The 18,422-nt window shown below is 42.5% G+C and overlaps 1 protein-coding gene and 1 long non-coding RNA gene across 5 annotated transcripts in view; both read right to left on the bottom strand.

The window, feature by feature from the left end:
• VMP1 (vacuole membrane protein 1) overlaps window positions 1-18,422 on the bottom strand; it is a 58,887-nt gene that overhangs the window by 26,518 nt on the left and 13,947 nt on the right. For all 4 annotated transcript variants that reach the window (XM_085078468.1, XM_085078470.1, XM_085078469.1 and 1 more), the window contains 2 exons: window positions 7,395-7,562; window positions 3,198-3,329 (listed from right to left, as the gene is read on the bottom strand). In XM_085078468.1, coding sequence (XP_084934594.1) covers window positions 3,198-3,329; window positions 7,395-7,562 — 300 coding nt within the window. The remainder of the gene's footprint in view (window positions 1-3,197; window positions 3,330-7,394; window positions 7,563-18,422) is intronic.
• On the bottom strand, window positions 13,132-17,990 carry LOC146429236 (uncharacterized). Its single transcript, XR_014855814.1, has 2 exons — window positions 13,849-17,990; window positions 13,132-13,372 (listed from the first exon to the last, which is right to left on the bottom strand). It is a non-coding gene; the product is annotated as an uncharacterized LOC146429236 (long non-coding RNA).

The raw sequence follows: 18,422 nt of genomic DNA, 5'->3' as shown, positions 1-18,422 counted from the left end.
AGGCAACTAGAAAATATTTTTACATGGAGATTTGGCTGCAGTGAGGCTGCACAGAAGCAAAGCAAAGAACTAAATCATTAGTTCTTAAAGCAATGCCACTTAATGAAGCCAAACACTTCCAGCCATTAAGGATTAGATATGCAAAGATATCAGTACTTTCCCCTCTTAGCAAGGAGTACCAGGATACAGCAAGGCCCACGCACTGTCACTGAGTACCTTGAGGCAAGCTGGCACCAAAAGCTGCTTTTTCACTCCTCGGCTTGAAGTGTTTGAGCATGACAGAGAACCGAGAGAAACTAACAACCAGCAACTCTTCAACTGGCAAAAAGAGAGTCCCTGCTCATGTGTGTGGAGACACAAAACTGCACGAAGTGTCTGTGACTGTGTCATTACCAAAGTGCTGCCCCAGCACTGAGCGGTGGATTCACTTCCCCTAATTGAGAGGTTGCTTAGAACTGCAGATACTCCCTGTGGCTAAAAGGGGAGCTCTGATAAAACACTCCTCCACTCTGCAATTCGACTGGAAGAGAGTTAACAGCAGCTGAGATGCCCTTTGAAAGGCTGGTGGGTTTGAAATGCTGCCTTAAGTCTGAGCAAACCCCAGAGAGCTGCTCTGGGGACAAAGAAAACCTCCTCCCTTCTGCAGGGCACAGCCACAGGCAGCTCTGACACTCCCTGCACGGAACTGGGACTCACTGGGAGCACACAAAGGGACAGGGAGGAAGGAGAAGTGAGTGTTCCTTTAAAACAAGGGGCTTTTTCTCAAGTGTGCTAATGGAAAGTACAGGACACCTCGGCTGCAGGTTAATGAGCTCTCTCAAAACCCAGCACAAGGAGACAGGTCACTCAGATCTGAGATTCGGGACACAAAATCCATCAATAGACTTTTGAAAGTAAATGGCATTTTACTCTGTGTAACTCTGAATGGAGCACTAAACCTTTACGCTGTTTAATCCTCTTAGGTCCCTTTTTTGCCTGTTTTTTTCATCTTATTTTTCAAGTGCCCAGGCAGAAAGCATATTCCCCCTCTCAGATCCTTCAGGCTGGATGCTACAGCCATGACCTATCCTCACCAGAGAAGATCCTCATCTGTTTCCCCAAACTACCATTGTTTTTGAGCAACAGCAGCAAGGAGCTCTGTGCACAACACACACGCAGCAGAAACGTCAAAGCAGTTGGCTCTGCCTCCTAGGCAAAGAGCAGCTCAGCTATTCTTCAAAATCCAACACCCATCCCCAAGGCTCTCCATCCAAAAAGGCTGGTTGGAACCAGAGCTTCATGCTGAAAGAAGGCTGCTGTCACTTGCCATGGAGCATTTGCAGCATCCCCAAGGCACAGGACACTTGTCACAGCCTTCAGGCTGGGGAGAGTGGGAGAAAGCTGATGGAGGTAATAACAATTGTTAATGAGCAATTTAAAAATAGACACCGGCGCTGCTGATGAATACAAATTACAGGGCAAAGAGTGATAAGCTATGCTGGAGATTGGGATTTAGAGAGGTCATAGGAAAGGCAGGCTTGTCTCCCACAGACATCCAGAGAAAACATGATCGAAGCCAAAAGCAGAAAGGAAGTCACATTAGCAAATGGAAAAAACTGAACTGTCAGTTTTATGAGCACAATACAATTTAATCGGATTGTCAAAGCCTCATGTTAAAAGAGTTTATAGAAACCAAACCACAAGTGGAGTTGAAAAGATTTCTTTTTTTTTTTTTTTCCTGGCCATCCATCCCCAAAACAACACGCTTCAATCCCAACTCAATTGCCAAGAAAATAAAATCAAAAGTACTGGTAAATAACACCATCATTCTTCTTCATTAATTCCACAAGGCCATTTGTTTACTCCGGGCAGTCAATACAGCTATAGTTTGGCCTGGCCTGACAAAATGCTCTCTAGCAAAAAATTTTCTTCCCAAGAATCTCACTGTGCGTTCTGGAAATCATCTCTGGCTGCTGCCACAACTGTACACACATATAATTTACTGGGAGGGTTTCAGTAAACACTGATACTTAAGTCATGTATTGAACTCGTTTCCTTGTTGTTTTTTTCACCACAACTTGATTTTTTGTGCAGTTAGGGGATTACTTTGCAAAGCGAAGATTGATGAGAGAGTAAAGTACAAAGAAGATTCTTTTTTTCCCCCTGCTGCATCTTTGAAAAAAATAGAAGAATTTACTATTTATAATAGCAGAAGAACACTTTGGAACCTTCTAGCAGGGGGAGGCTCTCAGGAAACACAGGGTTTACTGTTAGAATTACTAGATTGCATTCAGTATTTCCAGACAAACCACTTTCATGGAAAAGCTTCATCCATTTTATTGAAGGAAGCAAAAAAAAAAGAATGTATTTATCTCTAGAAAATACCCTGGCAGAAGAGTCTGAAGATATCAGTGCATGGTAAATAGCATCTGCTGGTTTTTAATAGCAGTCTCATGACCAGTTTCAACTTAGTGGCAGACAAAACAGGATAAGAAGGAAAAATACAGAGGGAAAAATCCAGTGGCCAGGAGCACGAGGAAAAAAATGTTTAATTTCTTCTAAAACACTATCAATAACTTGTGACCAGAGTGCAAACTTCTGACCTGAAGGGAAAATCATCCACAGATGCACAGCAGTACCTGACTGATGTGCAGCTCCATTGCAAACTGTGCACTGTTTAACCCCTTGAGAAAATGAATGACAAGACCAACAAAAAGGGACTCAGAGCAGCTCTGCTGCATTTCCACATCAGGAAAATGTTTCCTTGGGCTGATGAATGGGTCACACACTGGGCAGGCAAAAGGCAGGCAAAAGTCATCTGAAAGGGATGAGCTGAGGCTGAAAATCACTTCTGGCCCAGGGAGGCTTTAAATGCAGCCAGAACAGGCAGGATTATGGAACAGCAGCTCCTCTACCTGTTTTCCCAGCCCAGTGTCTCCCTACCTTTATTGTGCTTCTCTTGGAAATCTAAATAATTGCAGTACTTGTAGCAAATACTTGGCTGCACTGTTTTATCTGCTCCAACAAGCTGCATTCTTGTCCTACATCACCACAGGTATCTCTCCCCAGCACAGGATCTTTTTCCATCCCTGGGAAGTCCCTTGTGAACTCACACCAACTGCCTTTTCGGCCCCTTCTGGTTTAATTGGAGTGGTTATTTACTCCAAGGGAGCTGTTGTGTGTTTTATTAGCTCTGTTGTTTTGCACACTGTCCTTACTTGTGCAGTCTCTGCATGTTCCAGCATCTCCTCGAATTCCTGGTACTCCTCATCATCAGGTTCAGCACCCGAGAGCCGCGCTGCCCTCGCCATGAAGTAGGGGGGCAGCTCCCCGATGGCTGTACCAGCACCCTGGGAAAAGAATAATCCTGATTTATTTTCCTGTTTATTCCCAAACACAAAACACGTGACAAGCACAGATCCCATTACCCGAGCTGATGAGCCCAGCTGTTTGGAGCAGTTTGCTTTCATCCATCAGGTCACAATTCCCATCATTTCCAGCATCACGCTGCTCCCTTTGAATCCCTACTTCCCCTTTTTCCCTTTTTCTCTCAGGGCAGCCTGGGGGTTGTTGGGTCAGGAATGACCTGTGCATCCCTGTGGAGCAGCGCGTGGCTGGAGCTGTGGGAGGCTGGAGCTGGTGGCCCTGCTGTCCCACAGATCCCTGCTGTCCCACACATCCTGAGTCAGCACTGCTGTGTGTCACCCCACTGCACGATGCCAGACACATTCCCCAGCATGTGACAGCCCCTGATCCCGAGGGGACTTCAGAATAACCCAGCAGCTCCTCCCCAGTGCTGTCCCGGAGTTTGCTTGCTCAGTCATGAGACTCTGGGCAAGTGTTTGCTAGAAAACAGGCTCGGGTTTTACTACAGCAAGGGAGAAAAAAAGTTAAGCAATGCCTGAGCTCGAGTTTTCCCTCTCCTTCAGCTGGGATAACTGGAGCAGACCCCAGATGAAAGGACGGCTGCTTTCTCACCGCAGGAAAATTATATTTGTTTTCTCAGGACATCAAATGACTCATTTCAGTCTTGTGGGTAAAGGCAGCTTTAGCTTAACCAAGGGAAAAAAGAGAGACAGCTAAGATTGAACATATGGATAAACAGAGGCTAATGGAACAGGAACTTGGAATTAACTCAGGATGGTTTAAATTTAGGGCAGGTAAGAGACAATAGTTGGGCACTGCACGGGAATGTGCTCCCTGCAGATGGCTTTTCTCTCCCAGGGTCAGCAGTGAGTAACAAATGCTTTTCTCCTCCTTTGAAGCAACGTGAAAGCTTTTCCATTTCCTTTGTTCCTGCTCTACACACAGCTGCGAGCAAGAATTCCAGCTGCTGTGGATATTCCAAATCAACAGGTTGTGGTTTTAAATACCACCGCAGTTACCCAAGCTGTTAAATTCTCAGTTTAAGCACCCAAAGTGCATGGCCTCCAATGTTTATGCCCTTGTTTTCCACAGAAGAAAAAAAAAAATTAAAAGACTGCAACAAGCTGAACTTCATTAATCTGCATATTTCTGGCACGAGGGGAAGATAAGGCTGAAAACAGTAGCAACAACACTTCAGAAAAATTAACTTGAGGTTATGTTCTCAGGGTGATGCAAGAAGAAAAAGTCACATTGCTCCTCCAGGCTCTGCCAATTTGCTTTGGCTTCGTTCTGCGAACTGAGGAAGAGGTTTGCATGTGTGTACTGGACATGAACTTTCTTTAAATTGGATAAGTCACATGCTCATTATTACAAAACATTTCAGGAGTGCAACAAAAATCATATGATTTCATGTCTGCTGGAGATAGGTTCCTTAAGTGCATAAAAGCAAAAAAAAAACCAGCAGCAATTAAGGGCTCCAAACTAGTAACGATTTAACTGCTTTTTGTAACATTAGCCATTTTTCACCATTTAACTCTGAATGCCAGTTTTACATGGAGATTCCTTGGACTAACAACAAACTGGAAAGGCAAATGCTAATCAAAATTCTTTTACACAAATACATTCAGAGAAGGAAACTGGGAAATTACTCCACTAGAAAGAGTCTTTTAAACAGATTTGATCCTGCTCGGGACACAGGCCGCCTGTTCTGCTAATCCCGAGCAATTAAACATTTTTATTCTTTCCCCTTATTTCTTGTAAAAAACCAAAAAGGCTGCAACACATTAAAAATATAGGGCACTATTGAATTCCTTGTCCCTGTGGGATGGGAGGCTGTGAAAACTGGCATTCACCTAAGAGATTGTTCTGAGTCCTTCTGCAGGCCAGGGCTGCTTGGAGCCAACTTTTACAGGGATTGAAAAAGGCATCATTTTCATTCCACCTCATAATTCCTTGGGCACAGGGATATTTAATCCTTGTAACACTCATTACCAGCAGGAATGGCCATCACTGACACGCTGGGGACTGGTAATGATTTTAATCTCTGGAAACCAGTGGTTGAAGATGGCTGCTGATGGTTTTGTGCCCTGAATGAAATCTCCTGTGCGGATAAATCCTCACGTTTCACCCCACAGGACACTCAGCCTGGGCAGTTTTACAGTCCCAGCTCTGCAGAGTCATCCTGGGATGATTCTGGAAGTCACCATTATCTTTGCTAAGTGGACATTGAGCTGAAGAGTGACAGAATCAAAAATAAATCTCTCCGACAGCTTCCATAAGAAGCGAGCTGGAATTAGGACAAAAGAAACAGGCTGGAAGGAGCAGCAGCAATTGCCAACTTGATTTGGCTTACAGGAAATTAGCAAGCAATGTTTATGTACTCATGAAACATTCCAAGAAAGCATAACATTGCTTTAGACACCACTGGTAGACAGAGGATGCTCCCAAGGGAAAAGCCAGCGGAGACAGAGTTCAGTGCAAAGGTAGCTGACAGGGAATTGGAAAATGAAGGGGGGGAAAGGGTGGAAGAATGGGATGCAAATGTTCCTATTCCCTTGTCCTTTCCCTAATCTCATCCCAGGAACGCAGCTCAGACCACGAAGGCACTGCCTGTTCTCCCTCATGGAGGAGAATTGAGATTCCAGGAGATTCCAGAGGCTGCAACAACTCTAAACTTCTCGTTTCTGAGCTTCGTGCTCATCGTAGCTCAGTCCCTACATGCTGCAGATGAAGCAAGAGATGTTTACCCTCAGCTGCATTTTTATTTTGCAACCCTAGAAACGTAGCTGTAAATGCCATTTTTATTGCTTGTCGACACTAAAGAGGTTTCAGCTGAAAGGGATGAGGAAGAAAATAAAAAGAAATCTTATCTGTATTTATAGACTTGTGAGTATTTGAATGTTTAGGTGCTTATGGAGCATTCAGGCAATTCTGGCCTCTCATTAGGAGAGAAATTTAAGTTGTACTTTGCTTTTTGGCAGGGCTGTGAGTCTACTTTCTGTTACTATTTGACTTTAGTCTGTAAATTCACACAATTGAATTGGAATTTCTGTAACTAACACAACTACTGATATTTAAAAAATTGTGGTGATTGGTTGCCTTAGATATTAAAGAACACCAGGGCAGACATCAGATATTGTGTATTTTTAAATGTATTTTTAGAATTTCCTCTCTCTACATCTGAGTTGGACAACCAAGAATTTAGTAATTAAATCATCAGCTAGGACAGGAAGCCAGCAGCAAAATAAAGTTAATTTGGCATTTTACACAGCAGATGCATCTGTGTAAACTGCAATTCCAAATGATCTACACGTAACGAAAAAAGCAGCTTAGCTGACCAAAATCCTCCAAAAATTAAACTTCTACAAGAAGCTGCAGAGAGAGAGAAAAAAAAAAGAGGAAAACAGAAAGGAAGTTCCAATGACAGCGTTTCCTAAGACCCTGATTCACTTAAACAGGAAAAGCAGGTCAACTTTTAGGTGAAAAGTGGAAACAGGCAGAGAAACAGAAATAAAATGTGTAAAAATGTGCAAAATAACACTTTTAAATTGAGTTCAACCTAACTGAATCCCAGAAAAAAGCAGTGAGATGAGGCCCTGAGTCCTGCAGACAAGGAACTGCAGCTTCACTCCTGTCACAGCCCCCAAATTTTTGGAATTATTTCTTGCTTAGACCTGAGAGCTGCCAGATCATCTGGGCTGCAGAAACCCTTCCTAAAATTTCCCTTTTCCATCAGCAGCCTTCAAGTTTTCTCTTGATATTGAGCAAACAGCACTGCAGCTGATAAAAGTATCCCAGGAATATCCTATTCCTACTCTTTAAAGAGCATTAAAACGATCAGGGCTAAAAGGTTCACCAGGAAGGCAACTCTTCATATCACCCTGGGCAGTGTAAATCATCATTATTTTGCTAATTCAGGATTTTTTGTCTGTTGGTGGTCACAGAAATTAAATACATAAATGTATAAAATTTATAACATAATAAATTATATTTATAACATAATAAATTTTCCAAAACCATAAATTTTCCAATTTTCCAACAGGCCTTACCCACATGCAGGCCTCTAGCCTGACTTTTGAGATGATTGCCCACAAGGAGATGGAGCCTTCAGTTGTCTCCTCGTCAGGGCAGATGATTTGATCAGGGTAAGGAGGCTCAGGGAAATTCACAGAGTTACATTCATAGGCAGCAAGAGTGACTGATGCTATGTGTGGACCCTGGAAAAAAAAAAAAAATCAAAGAGATTTCAATTGTATTTTATGTGAGTTAAAAAAAAAATTTAAATCCTTCTTTTGATTCACTAAAATATTAAGGAGCCTTTCAGCTTCTGCCCTGCCACTTATGAGGTTGCCAAGGAGAAATAAGAATCCTTACTTCTTAAAAAAAAACAGGAATTTTTAAAATACTTTACAATGCTCTCCTTAAGGTATTTATGACCTACAGCTTTATGAGAGGAGGTGTTTTCCCTACTGCTGCTTTTAGAGGATTAGGTATTTAAATTATATATTGATTTTTTTTAATGACTGGGTTTAATGACAACTTACAGCAGACTTGTTTAACTTCTGGATTTTTCTCCAAAAGCCAGTTGTTTAATTTGTGTCTATTTTTTTCTGAGTAAACAAGAAAGTAACCTCACTGCTGTTTGCTATAAATGGTTTGAAATGTAATTCAGAACTTAAACATTATTTAAATACCATTTAATTGAATTTATTTTAGTCTCTATCTTACACTGAAAGGTTTTTTTGGACAGACCACCAAATAAAACGAGCATAAAAATCTATTCAAGAAATGAACTGCTACATAGCTTAAAAACCTGAAAGAATTGCCATTATTTTAATACAAAAGAATTGAGAAGCAATTCAAACAATCTATGGCCTGAACACCAGACATTGTAGCAAAAAAAAAATCACTCAACAAAGGTCATGGAAACACTGTCCAGGGAGGAAAAAGAGGAAAAAAAATAAAATTACTGCATTAAACGGAGGTCCTTATGTCAAAACCCCAGATTTAAACAAATCTAAAAGTTTCATTAAGTGCAGAACAAATTACACAAAGCTTAACTTCTGCTATTCATTATTTGATGGGTTTTGACACCGTGTTGGGAAATGTTGCCAGCAATTTTATTCTGTGTTTTTATCTGCAATCTTCATTTATTTTCATTTTATTAGAGCAATAAGGGAGCTTGAGACCCCCTCAAATCAAAGCCAAATTTATCAGACAACAGAGGGAAAGTGTGACAGACCTGAGCAGAGCTCCTTTGAAATGCAGGAGCCCCAAAAGCTTCATTTGCACATTAAAGGGTGAAATTCCACACAAAAAGGGAAGCTCCAGCACTTCTGGATTTGCTGGGAAGATGAGGTTCACTCAGCAACATTTCAGGTCTCACTGAAGGGACCAAGCACTGTAATTTTTCAGTGGCAGTGAACGAAGGATGTTGAAATAAAATACCATTTATATTTTCTGTACGGCAGCTGCAGCTACTGTTGTCATATGCAAACAATTCAAAATAAACCCATTCTTCTGGCATGCAGTTGGTAAAGGACAAGCTGCTCTGATAGCAAGAAAATTCTTTTATTTATTCCTCGTTACTTTACAGGAGACTAGTTCCAAGTGTTTGGGTGTATTTTGGATTTCAGGAATATACAGCCTGTGAGATGATAAATGAGGCACAGACTCTCTTGGGGAGGAAAAAAAGGTTCATTGAAATAAAAGTGAAAAAGAGTGGATCCAGAAATTGATACACAAGAGTGATTTTGATATGGAAGGGAGAGCAAAGACTGGGTGAATGAAGCAATGAGTAATAATTTATATTATCAATATTTCTGTAGGCCCCAATGGCAATATAACTTCTTGGTACTTGTAGCAAGATCATCCCTGTCCCCAACAGCTTCACAGCTAAATAAAAACCATCTCTCTATTTTACTCATCGAGGGAAGATGCAAAGAGAGTTGAAACTTCCCTAATATTATAAAGTATATTTATGGCAAACCTCTTTTCTCCACTACACTCTGAAACTTGGGGAATTTAATCTCATCCCCTGCTTGCCCCTCTCTAAGTCTGACAGCTACCTTGGGACAAAAAAAAAACCAACAAAAAACCATCATCCATCTCAAGCCATCATCCTAAAATGAATGCTTTTCACCTGCAGACACATTTGCAGTGAAGCTCTCCTGAAAGGCAGATTTGCATGGAGGAAATTCCCCCTGTTTGAGTTGTAAATGACCATTCTGAGATCATGGCCAAGGCAGTGAGGTACCTGAGGGAATCCAGAGGTGTGGCTTTCACTTCCACAAAAATTTGGGAGGCACAAAGTGTAACTACAGCCAGCTGCTCCCTTAGAATAGCAAGAGACAAACTTAATCACTTCTGTCAGTAGTGATTAGGAGCCCTCAGCCCTTGCAAGGTTTCAGCATCACCCAAATTCCTTCCCAAAGTGGATAAAGCAGATCCTGAAATCCCAGAGGAGCACACAAGAAAAAAATGCCCCAACTGGAGATGCTGCAGGAGCTTCTCCCAGAGCTGCCACCCTGGAAGTGGCTGAACAACCTCAAAACAACCTCCAAACTCTCCTGTTGGGAGCTCTCCCAGTCTCAACAAATGTCTGCAAAAGGAAAAATTTCACAAGGAGTAGCCAATGGAAAAAAAAAAAAAAAAGGCATTTCACCAAACAGCTGCAAGCAGCCACCTGAAGCCCAGGCCAAGGGAACAGAACTCTCCCAGGGCAATGTAAACAATTCTATAATGGAAAAAAGTTGGAGTGATAGAACCCACAGAAGCCACACTTGAGCTGGAATAAGGAATAAAGCACAAATGGATTGGTCAGAGGGATGAAGTGTGGGATGGAAGTGAAGCATTCTGGTGTCCTCCTGCAGTGTCCTGCGGGTCACAGGGACACTGTGACAGGCTTGGCAGGCTGAGAGCAACACCCCCAACATCTGCTGCTGTCCCAGCCCAGCTCTGAGCTTCCCCAAAGCCCTGGTTACCAAGCACCTCCAAACAATGCTTGGCTCAACAGGCAGAGTGCTGGCAGGAGGAGCAGGAGGGTTGGGGTGATCATTAATATTTCAGTGATGGTTGAACTCTGAATGGAGCAGAGAACCACCTTCAACCAGGCTCGAGGTGCCACCTTTGGAAAACCCCCCACTGTACACCCTCAGATGTTTTCTCTGCACTGCTCCCTGTGCCAGGAGGATTCGTTCTCATCCAGTTTTTTAATCCTCTTCACAAATAACACCTCCTCCACCCTCTCCTCCTCCTCCTTCTCCGCGTGGGGCCGCAGGAAATACTGAGTGTTTCGCCTCCCTGCAATAGTTCAGTTTGTTTCAACACTTGGGGAAGTCCTCTCAGATGTTCCCCCTTGGACTGTGACTGCAGCTCTACCTTTGAAAAGGGCATTTGCAAAGCTGCTTCAAACCCCATCCCACCAAACACTAAATCCCAGGCGATCTGGAAGATGTGCTCCTTGCCAAACCAGGAAAAGTCGCCGAAACTCAAGGCATGTAAGATCCTGAACACCAACTGTCTTTCCCTCACCCTCTTCCAACGATTTTTTTTCCCCCTTTTAAGCTGCAGGAGGCAACTAACAAGGGATAGCAGAGAAGAAATTGAGAAACATTCTGCTGACTCGGGTGAGAAGCATTCGTTTGCCACTGCTGGCGACCAGAAGGAGCCTGTGGTCAGGATGGAATGTGATGTGCTAGAAATATCTGTACAATTTGCAAATCAAACAAGACAAGATTTGGTCATCGAGATGAACTCAACATAAATCTATTTTTGAGCAACAGCAGTTTAGGGGAGGTTTGGAAATCCCTGTCTGCACGACCCCAATGTCTCGGAGAAGGTAATTTCGAACTCTTGAACTCACAGGCCTTCAAAGGAGTTTTATTCCAGTGATTGAAGGCACCCAAGTTAAAATGGCAAAGCTAATCCTCAGAAATAAGTGATTTAAAATGATGTATGATGAAATTTCTAGAAAGTAAAATCTTTTTATCTATAAATTATGCTTGGAAATTCATCTGTGGAAGTCGAAAGAGACAGCAGGCACATGTAAAAAAAATCACGAGTTCAAATCCTTAAAAACATGCTGATCTGTATAATTCTTACAGCAGAAAGTCTTTACCATAAGGAAAAATGACTGAATATCCAATTAAAAATGAATCATATTTTCACATTATTAATCATTCTGAGCACCTGGACTGGGAAGTCAATTAAAGCTCTAAACAAATCCTGTATCAAGTGTTCCTTTCTCACATTCCCCTTCACAGAACAGCCAGGCTGCTCAAGAACAACCACATCTAATTTTAACCTTTTATTTTGGGGGAAGACATAATTTTAGACTGGTTTTAATTTAGCAACATTTCTCAAAGAAAAGTGATATGGCTGCCAGCAAGAAAAATATTACCCTGAACTCCTCGCTGAACTTAATGCACTAAAAATCTGTTTTCCTCCATGGATACACTGCTTTTCATACTGGGTTCAAGACTCAGCCCTTGCACAGGGGGAGAACATGTCATGCTGTATTTGATGGAGATAAATTGGAAAAACAAAAGTTGCTTCTCATGGGAAACATCCTCCAAGTGGTGCCCCAGGCCACGACTCATCCCATACTTATCCATGAAGTCATTACACCTCTCCAGAAAGTCACACCACGTTTACAGCATCTTTTTTATCTCTGAGAGGATAACTCCCACCAAGAGAACTGCTCCGTGATTAAGAGGGAAAAGCTCGGTCTGGAGGTGGCTGGTAAACATGTCCAGTTTGTCTGTCTGTCTGTGCTGGGAGATTAAAATGTCTCATGATTTTAGAACGTCTGGTATGTGGTGCTGGGGATGGAGGATTCTGTACCTAGAGCATCCTCAAGTGACACAAACATCCACCAAGTGGTCAGGGCTGGGTTTAGGAGACCTTCCCAGCATCTCAGGCCATGGATTAATTTTCCAATCACGTGTCTGTGGGCAAGTTTCTATTCCCACTTCAGCCAAGCCTTGCCCCACAGGGCAGAGCTGATGGAAATTCCAAATGATTGGCCACAAACTCTGAATTTGACTAAACAAGAGCCACTGAGGGAGCAGTCTCTGTGTAACAGGGCCACGGTGCTGCTCTGAGGAGCAACATGAAAAGCAGATTTTTTTCAGGTTTTGCCCCCATTACTTTCTATAGGAGCAGACAGACTCATGTCAGGGGGAAGCACAACTGGAAGAATCCAAGTTTATCTTCTGGTGCTGACAGAAAATTAATAATAAAATAACCTATCAGTGCTCTCTCCTTGCCCTTCCCTAGCCACTCTCTTATTTCTGAAGAATAAACCTCAGCATCTATTCAAATTGCCACCAGCAGTGCTGATTGGCTTTAGAATCTCCAATTACAGATCCTTTTCACCATTATCGTTATTTCCAACCTGCTCCAGGAAGCAGCAACTCGAAAGGTATAAAGTTCAGGCTGTGCATTAAAAAAAAAAATAAAAAATAGAAACTCCAAGGGAGCAAATGAGGGGAAAGCACAATGTGCCTTTCCCGGCAGAGATGTGACAGAACAAACGTTGAGGAAGTGCAGAGCAATAATGAAAACAGGGCGTCAGCTCCTCGAAGGTAAAGTCCATCAACCTTCAGGAGGAAGAAAAGGGTGCAGCCACCGTCCTATTAACCCCTCCACCACCCCACTAACTCCTCCACCACCCCACTAACCCCTCCACCACCCCACGGGGCTGTTCCTGCCCAGTCTAAGCAAACCCAGCAGTGCTGGGTTTACTCTCTATAGGTATTTACAGGCATTGACACAAAGGAGCACTTAGAAGGACCAAGACTTCAAATGAATGTTTTTCTCCTTAAAAATGCAACACTTTTCATCTCAGATTTTTTAAAATGCAAGCGAGCCACCAGAAGATTTAAGAACCACCCAGATTGCACAACTGATTTAGCAGCAGTGTCCAGTTAATTCGGCAGATCCTCCCAGTTCATCAGTGCATTATTAATATCAACGCTGCGGTTTCAAGCAGAACAGAGCTCAGGTGAGCTGTCAGCAGGAGTTTCTGGTGAGATAATTGAAAAAGTGATTTTTTTAAAAAAAGTTTTATGTTGATTCAAGTATCCCAGGATATTTCAGTTTATTGTAGAAAGCCTAGGACAGCTGGAGGAAGTAGTTTAAAGACAGGAAAGAAACAAATGACAGAGACACAAATGACCCTCACACAAACAGGCTCCATTTCAACTTAGTTTAGAATTAATTTCTGCCTTCTGCACCCTCCACATATTTCTCTTTCAACCAGCTCAGCAATTCAATAGCAGTAATTTGAGCACAAGTATTAGACAGAACCCTTTTTTATTTCCTTTGTTTTAGGCTTGCAAGTTGACATGTGAATTGGAGAACAGCGAGGTTTGGAAATGAACACCTCACTTCACAAAAAGAATTCAGCACTGCTGCACCTCCCACCTGGCTGAGGCAGCTCAGCCTTTGTTTCTCACTTTTTCCTTTACACACAGAACCATCATTTTCTGGGTTACTCACAATAGTTTTGAATGATCTGCGTGGAAAGAGCAAAACCTCTCCTGAAGCTGATAATCACTAGAAAAATACTCCTGTGTTAGTCATGAGGAAGTAAATGAAGAAAAAAAAAAGGAATAAGTTGTGTGGGTTTCTAAATTATTCTGTCTACCTCATAAAAGTGGAGTAAGTCCTGTTTCGTGAATTTCTCTTTTAAGAAGGACTTAAGTAATTTTTATCGTGAGTCTCCTTGCAATCTCACCTCCTGGAACAAGAGAACTAAAAGGAATTAGGTTTGACTTGAACAAGTTTTCAGTAGTCCTGACAGGAAACCATTTATTTGTGTGGGTTTGTTTTCTTTTAAATTATTTACACCACCAACATTATTTTTTTCCCCAGATAATGGACTCATTATTGCACAAGTGTCTGGCTTTTAAATCTTCAAATTCTAACCTAAACCAGTTTGGGTTGGGCCAACACAGGACTCATTTCAGCTGCAAACTAGGACGGTTTGGGGAGGCAAAACGTGATCCCTGGTGAGGGGAACCAATTCAGAATGAAAGTGTGATGCTGAGCCCTCAAACCTAGACAAGCTCAAAGGGCAGCACTGGCAAAAAGAGCACATCCTTTCTGACTCACTTTTCTCTTCAAAAGAACATTTCTGCTCTTTTTCACAAGCCTGAATTTTTTGCTGTGCCCTCTTCCACTCTGCTGCCGAGCAGCCCTGTAGGAATTCCTGACAAACCCACATATTCCAGGGCTGAAATATCCGGGCTGGTGTGTGAGTGACCTCGGCACAAGCCCTGCTATTGTACCTCACATTTCCTGTTTGTGCTCACCCTGGCCACCAGCACTAACCCCCTCAGCAGTTGCCCCCTGGGCTCCAGCAGCAAGCAGAATCCACATTTAAGCAACAAAACCACTTAAACAACAAAAACACAAACAATGCAAACAGGCAGAGCTCGCCCTGAGCTTTTGACCGGTGAGGAATTCGCTGCCACTCATCCCTTCAGGGATTTTATATCCACAGGGAAAGGGACACGACATTGCCACAAGCACTCGTTTAAAGCACTTTTTTTTTTTTTTCTAGGCACCTCTTTGACAATCCGTTTTTCAGAGCTGAAGTGAAACCGAAGCACGAGGCAGAGGGCTGGGTGGGGATGGCCACAGCCCATGATCCCAACCCAGCACTCCACCTACTGTCCCCTGCTCCGGAGCCCTCCGGCATCGCCACCTCATTCATTCATTTTCGGCTGCAAAGATCTTTCAGAGATGTACAAACACAAGAAATTCCTCATGAGTTACCCTCAGCCATCCTCTGCTGGTAATGAGGTGATTCATGCTGTTCATATTTTAATCTACCACCAACAGAAAACATCTCAGGACTGAGGAAAAAGCCATGTGCTGCTAAAACCAGTATTTAGTGTCATTAATCATAATAGTTTTATTTCCTACAGAACCACATCATGAGTACTATTTTTAAGGGTTGTTTTTAAAGAATTGTGAAAAACCTTTAATGGGCTTCAGGAAAATAAGCCAGCAGACTTGTTTTGAAAGTGTCAGAATGGAAAGGATTCTTGGAAGAGTGGCCTGCTTCCCTGTTCCTGCGTTGAAGATCTGCTCTGTGCCAACCCTCAGCTCAGTGCCAAGTACAGCATGAGAATTGTTTCCCAAAAAGCCATGTCAGGTTTTACATCTAGTGCTGGCAACAGTGAAGGAAGCAGTGTTGAACTAGGAACTGACAATGCTCAGGCCCTTTGTAACATATAGAAAGCTCCTGAATTACAGGAACAGCAATAAAAAGTGGTTATCAAACTGATATGCTCGACTTGTCCCCTCCTGCACCAAGGATTGGTGACCAAAAAAATCCCAATCAGATGTGAACTGAAATGATCCTGAGGCAGCAACACTCCTCCCACACTGAGGCTGCTTTACACTGTCAACTCTACTTTTAGCAGGCTGTTTCCAAGTCCTCTTTTCTCAGCTAGCCCCGGGATCTCTCCTGGCACTGGAGTGCAGCTCCAAAAAGCAGCTGGTGAGAGATGTTCTGAAGGATCCAGACAAATGACAGTTTTCAACACTGGGGAAACAGCTAAGCAGGCCAGGGAAAGCAAACATCAGTCATTCACACACTGCAGCCATTTCATAACCACTGCCATGGCCTGCCCAGCAGGCTTGGGAATGGGAATGGCCACATGCAGGAGATGGAAAATGCAGTGTATTTCACTGAGATGCACCTGTGTGACAGCTGAAGGAGCCCGAGCAGGTGCCCACATGCCATCCATTCCTCCACGTGCCCTCAGTGGCACAGACAATGCTGCAAGTCCCAGCAGAGCTCAGCACCACATGGGTGGGCCCAAGGGCATTGTTCTCCCAGCATGTAATTGCATTCCCAACAATCTCCCTCTACATACAGCTTTAAGATGAGCAATTAATTAAAAGCAATTTGAAAGCACTTACTGGGTCTATTCTCTATTGCCAGCAAATCCAGGCACTAAAGCAGGGGAGGATTTGTTTTGTAACTTCTCATTTCTTTAAGTCCGTAAAAGTTTTACCATAATGAAGAAATGTAATTAATGGATATGGAACATAAAAAGTAGATCAACAATAATGCCAAAGTTAATATTGAGAGCCCCACTTACTGTGCCATATTTCTACTTTTAGAGGGAACTGCTGTACAAATAACAAAGCAAACTAGTTACAACTCCTCCCTTTGAGAGCTGGAGCTTCTAACTGCATTGTTTGCAGATGGGTTAAACCCAGAACACTTCTCTGAAAGAGTTCACCCCGAAAAGTTGTGCCAGCAGCCTTCTGTCAGCACTGTGTGTTCCTTCTCACACCAGGTGGAGGCTCAAACTGAGCAGATATCAGCACTGTTTTACTACAGTGATAACATATTCCATGTACACCTTGCTGATACAGCTGCTGTGATAAGAATATGAACAGTTCAGGTAGTTAAAAGAAAACACAGCTTGCTAGGGCCAGGAGCTGCTCTTTTTACACTCCCTCTGCCATCTAGTGGCAACAACCGCGCGGGTTCCACCGAGGTGTAAACCATGAGGTGCTCAGACAGTGCCCAGACGGTGTTAACTGACCTGAGCAGACCATGCTAATCACTAAATCTTGCACAGGAGGAGAAAAGGGAAGCAAATCCTGGCTTCTCCTTCTTCCTGCACTCACTGCCTTCACGGGATTCCCTCAGTGAAACAGGACATGCTCATCTGCCTCATATATTCAAAGCAACCAGTATTTCTCCTGTAGCATTACACTTTAGATGTTGATGCTACATTTTTATTACATTTTACTCTATAACCACCTTCTAATTATTCAAGGGAATTTATTCAGTCTGTTTCCCCCTCTTAACAAAGTTATGAGAAACCTTCCCTCCTATGTTCCATATAAACATCTTCCCTAACAATATTAAACTCAGGTTTTTTTCTGGCTGGCACATCCCTGTCATCTTTGGAAGGTTGTTCACCTCCTAGACACCCACCATAAGTTACACTGATAAATCAACTGAGAATTTATATTTTCTATAAATTATTTCAGTGTCAGCTCAGGTCATGGCCTAAATACCTCCACGAGGTTCACATGCCCCACAGGACAATCAAAGTGATGTATTATGGAATTTAATTTTTCTACATTGAAGGAATTTAGAACTATTTAAGCACTTGGATTTTTAAATGCAGAGCAGAAGAAAGGTCAACTCATTCCACCTTCTTTAAGAAAAGAAGTGGTGCTGTCTTAGGAAGATTTCATGTGCCAAAAGCACCTTGGAGTGGCCTGGGGTATAAGATAACAGTGCTCTTGGATGCACAAACTTGATTTTGTTAAGTAGGAATTCCTTCTACCAGCTTTAGGACAGAAGTTACACTAAGAGTAAATCTGAGGCTACTCATCCCATGCCATCCCATCTCCCAGGCAGTGCCCTGCTGTGGGGAAAGGGAGGAGTTTTTTGTAGTGTTTTCTGTGTTATTGTTAATGGTTAAAGCAGCTCTGAAAGTAAACATCTGTAATTGTTCCAAATACAAGATGACATTTGTTGCATAAACTGGTTTTAATTATTTTGTGGCCATGAATCCTTTTCTTGAATCCAGGACAGTGGTTTCATAAACCAGGAACTAATCCAATGGCCAAAAGCAAAACACACCCAAACATTCCCCTGACTTTCATAGCTAAGTTGAGATAAACAACATCATGCAAATTTTCATAAGATATTTTATCTTCATAGAAAAACATTGTTCTTGCTATTATTTTCAAAGCAAAATTAATACAGACTGAACTTTAAACCAGCTGCCTGTTTTGGTGGTTTCAGTTAGAAAAATGATCATTTTAAGCTACTAAAAAAATACACTGAAACATTTTAAATGGAAACATTTGAGCTGCACACACACAGTAGAAAACACTTCATTGAAATGAGGAGACTAGAGGATAGAGCTTGCAGATTTGGCTAATTGTTTCAAAGTGAGGATTAACCAACAGCAGGCCAACATCCACTGCTCAACAAACACAAATTACAAAACAAGGTGATGCAGTGGAGAACATGAACAGCACTCACCAGAACACCAACCTTAGAAGTACTTAATGTGTAGAACTTG

The sequence above is a fragment of the Lichenostomus cassidix genome, chromosome 19, assembly GCF_008360975.1.
Source record: "Lichenostomus cassidix isolate B80296 chromosome 19, HeHo_3.0, whole genome shotgun sequence".
NCBI classification, from domain to species: Eukaryota; Metazoa; Chordata; class Aves; order Passeriformes; family Meliphagidae; genus Lichenostomus; species Lichenostomus cassidix.
This window is presented reverse-complemented; position numbering and strand designations above follow the sequence as displayed.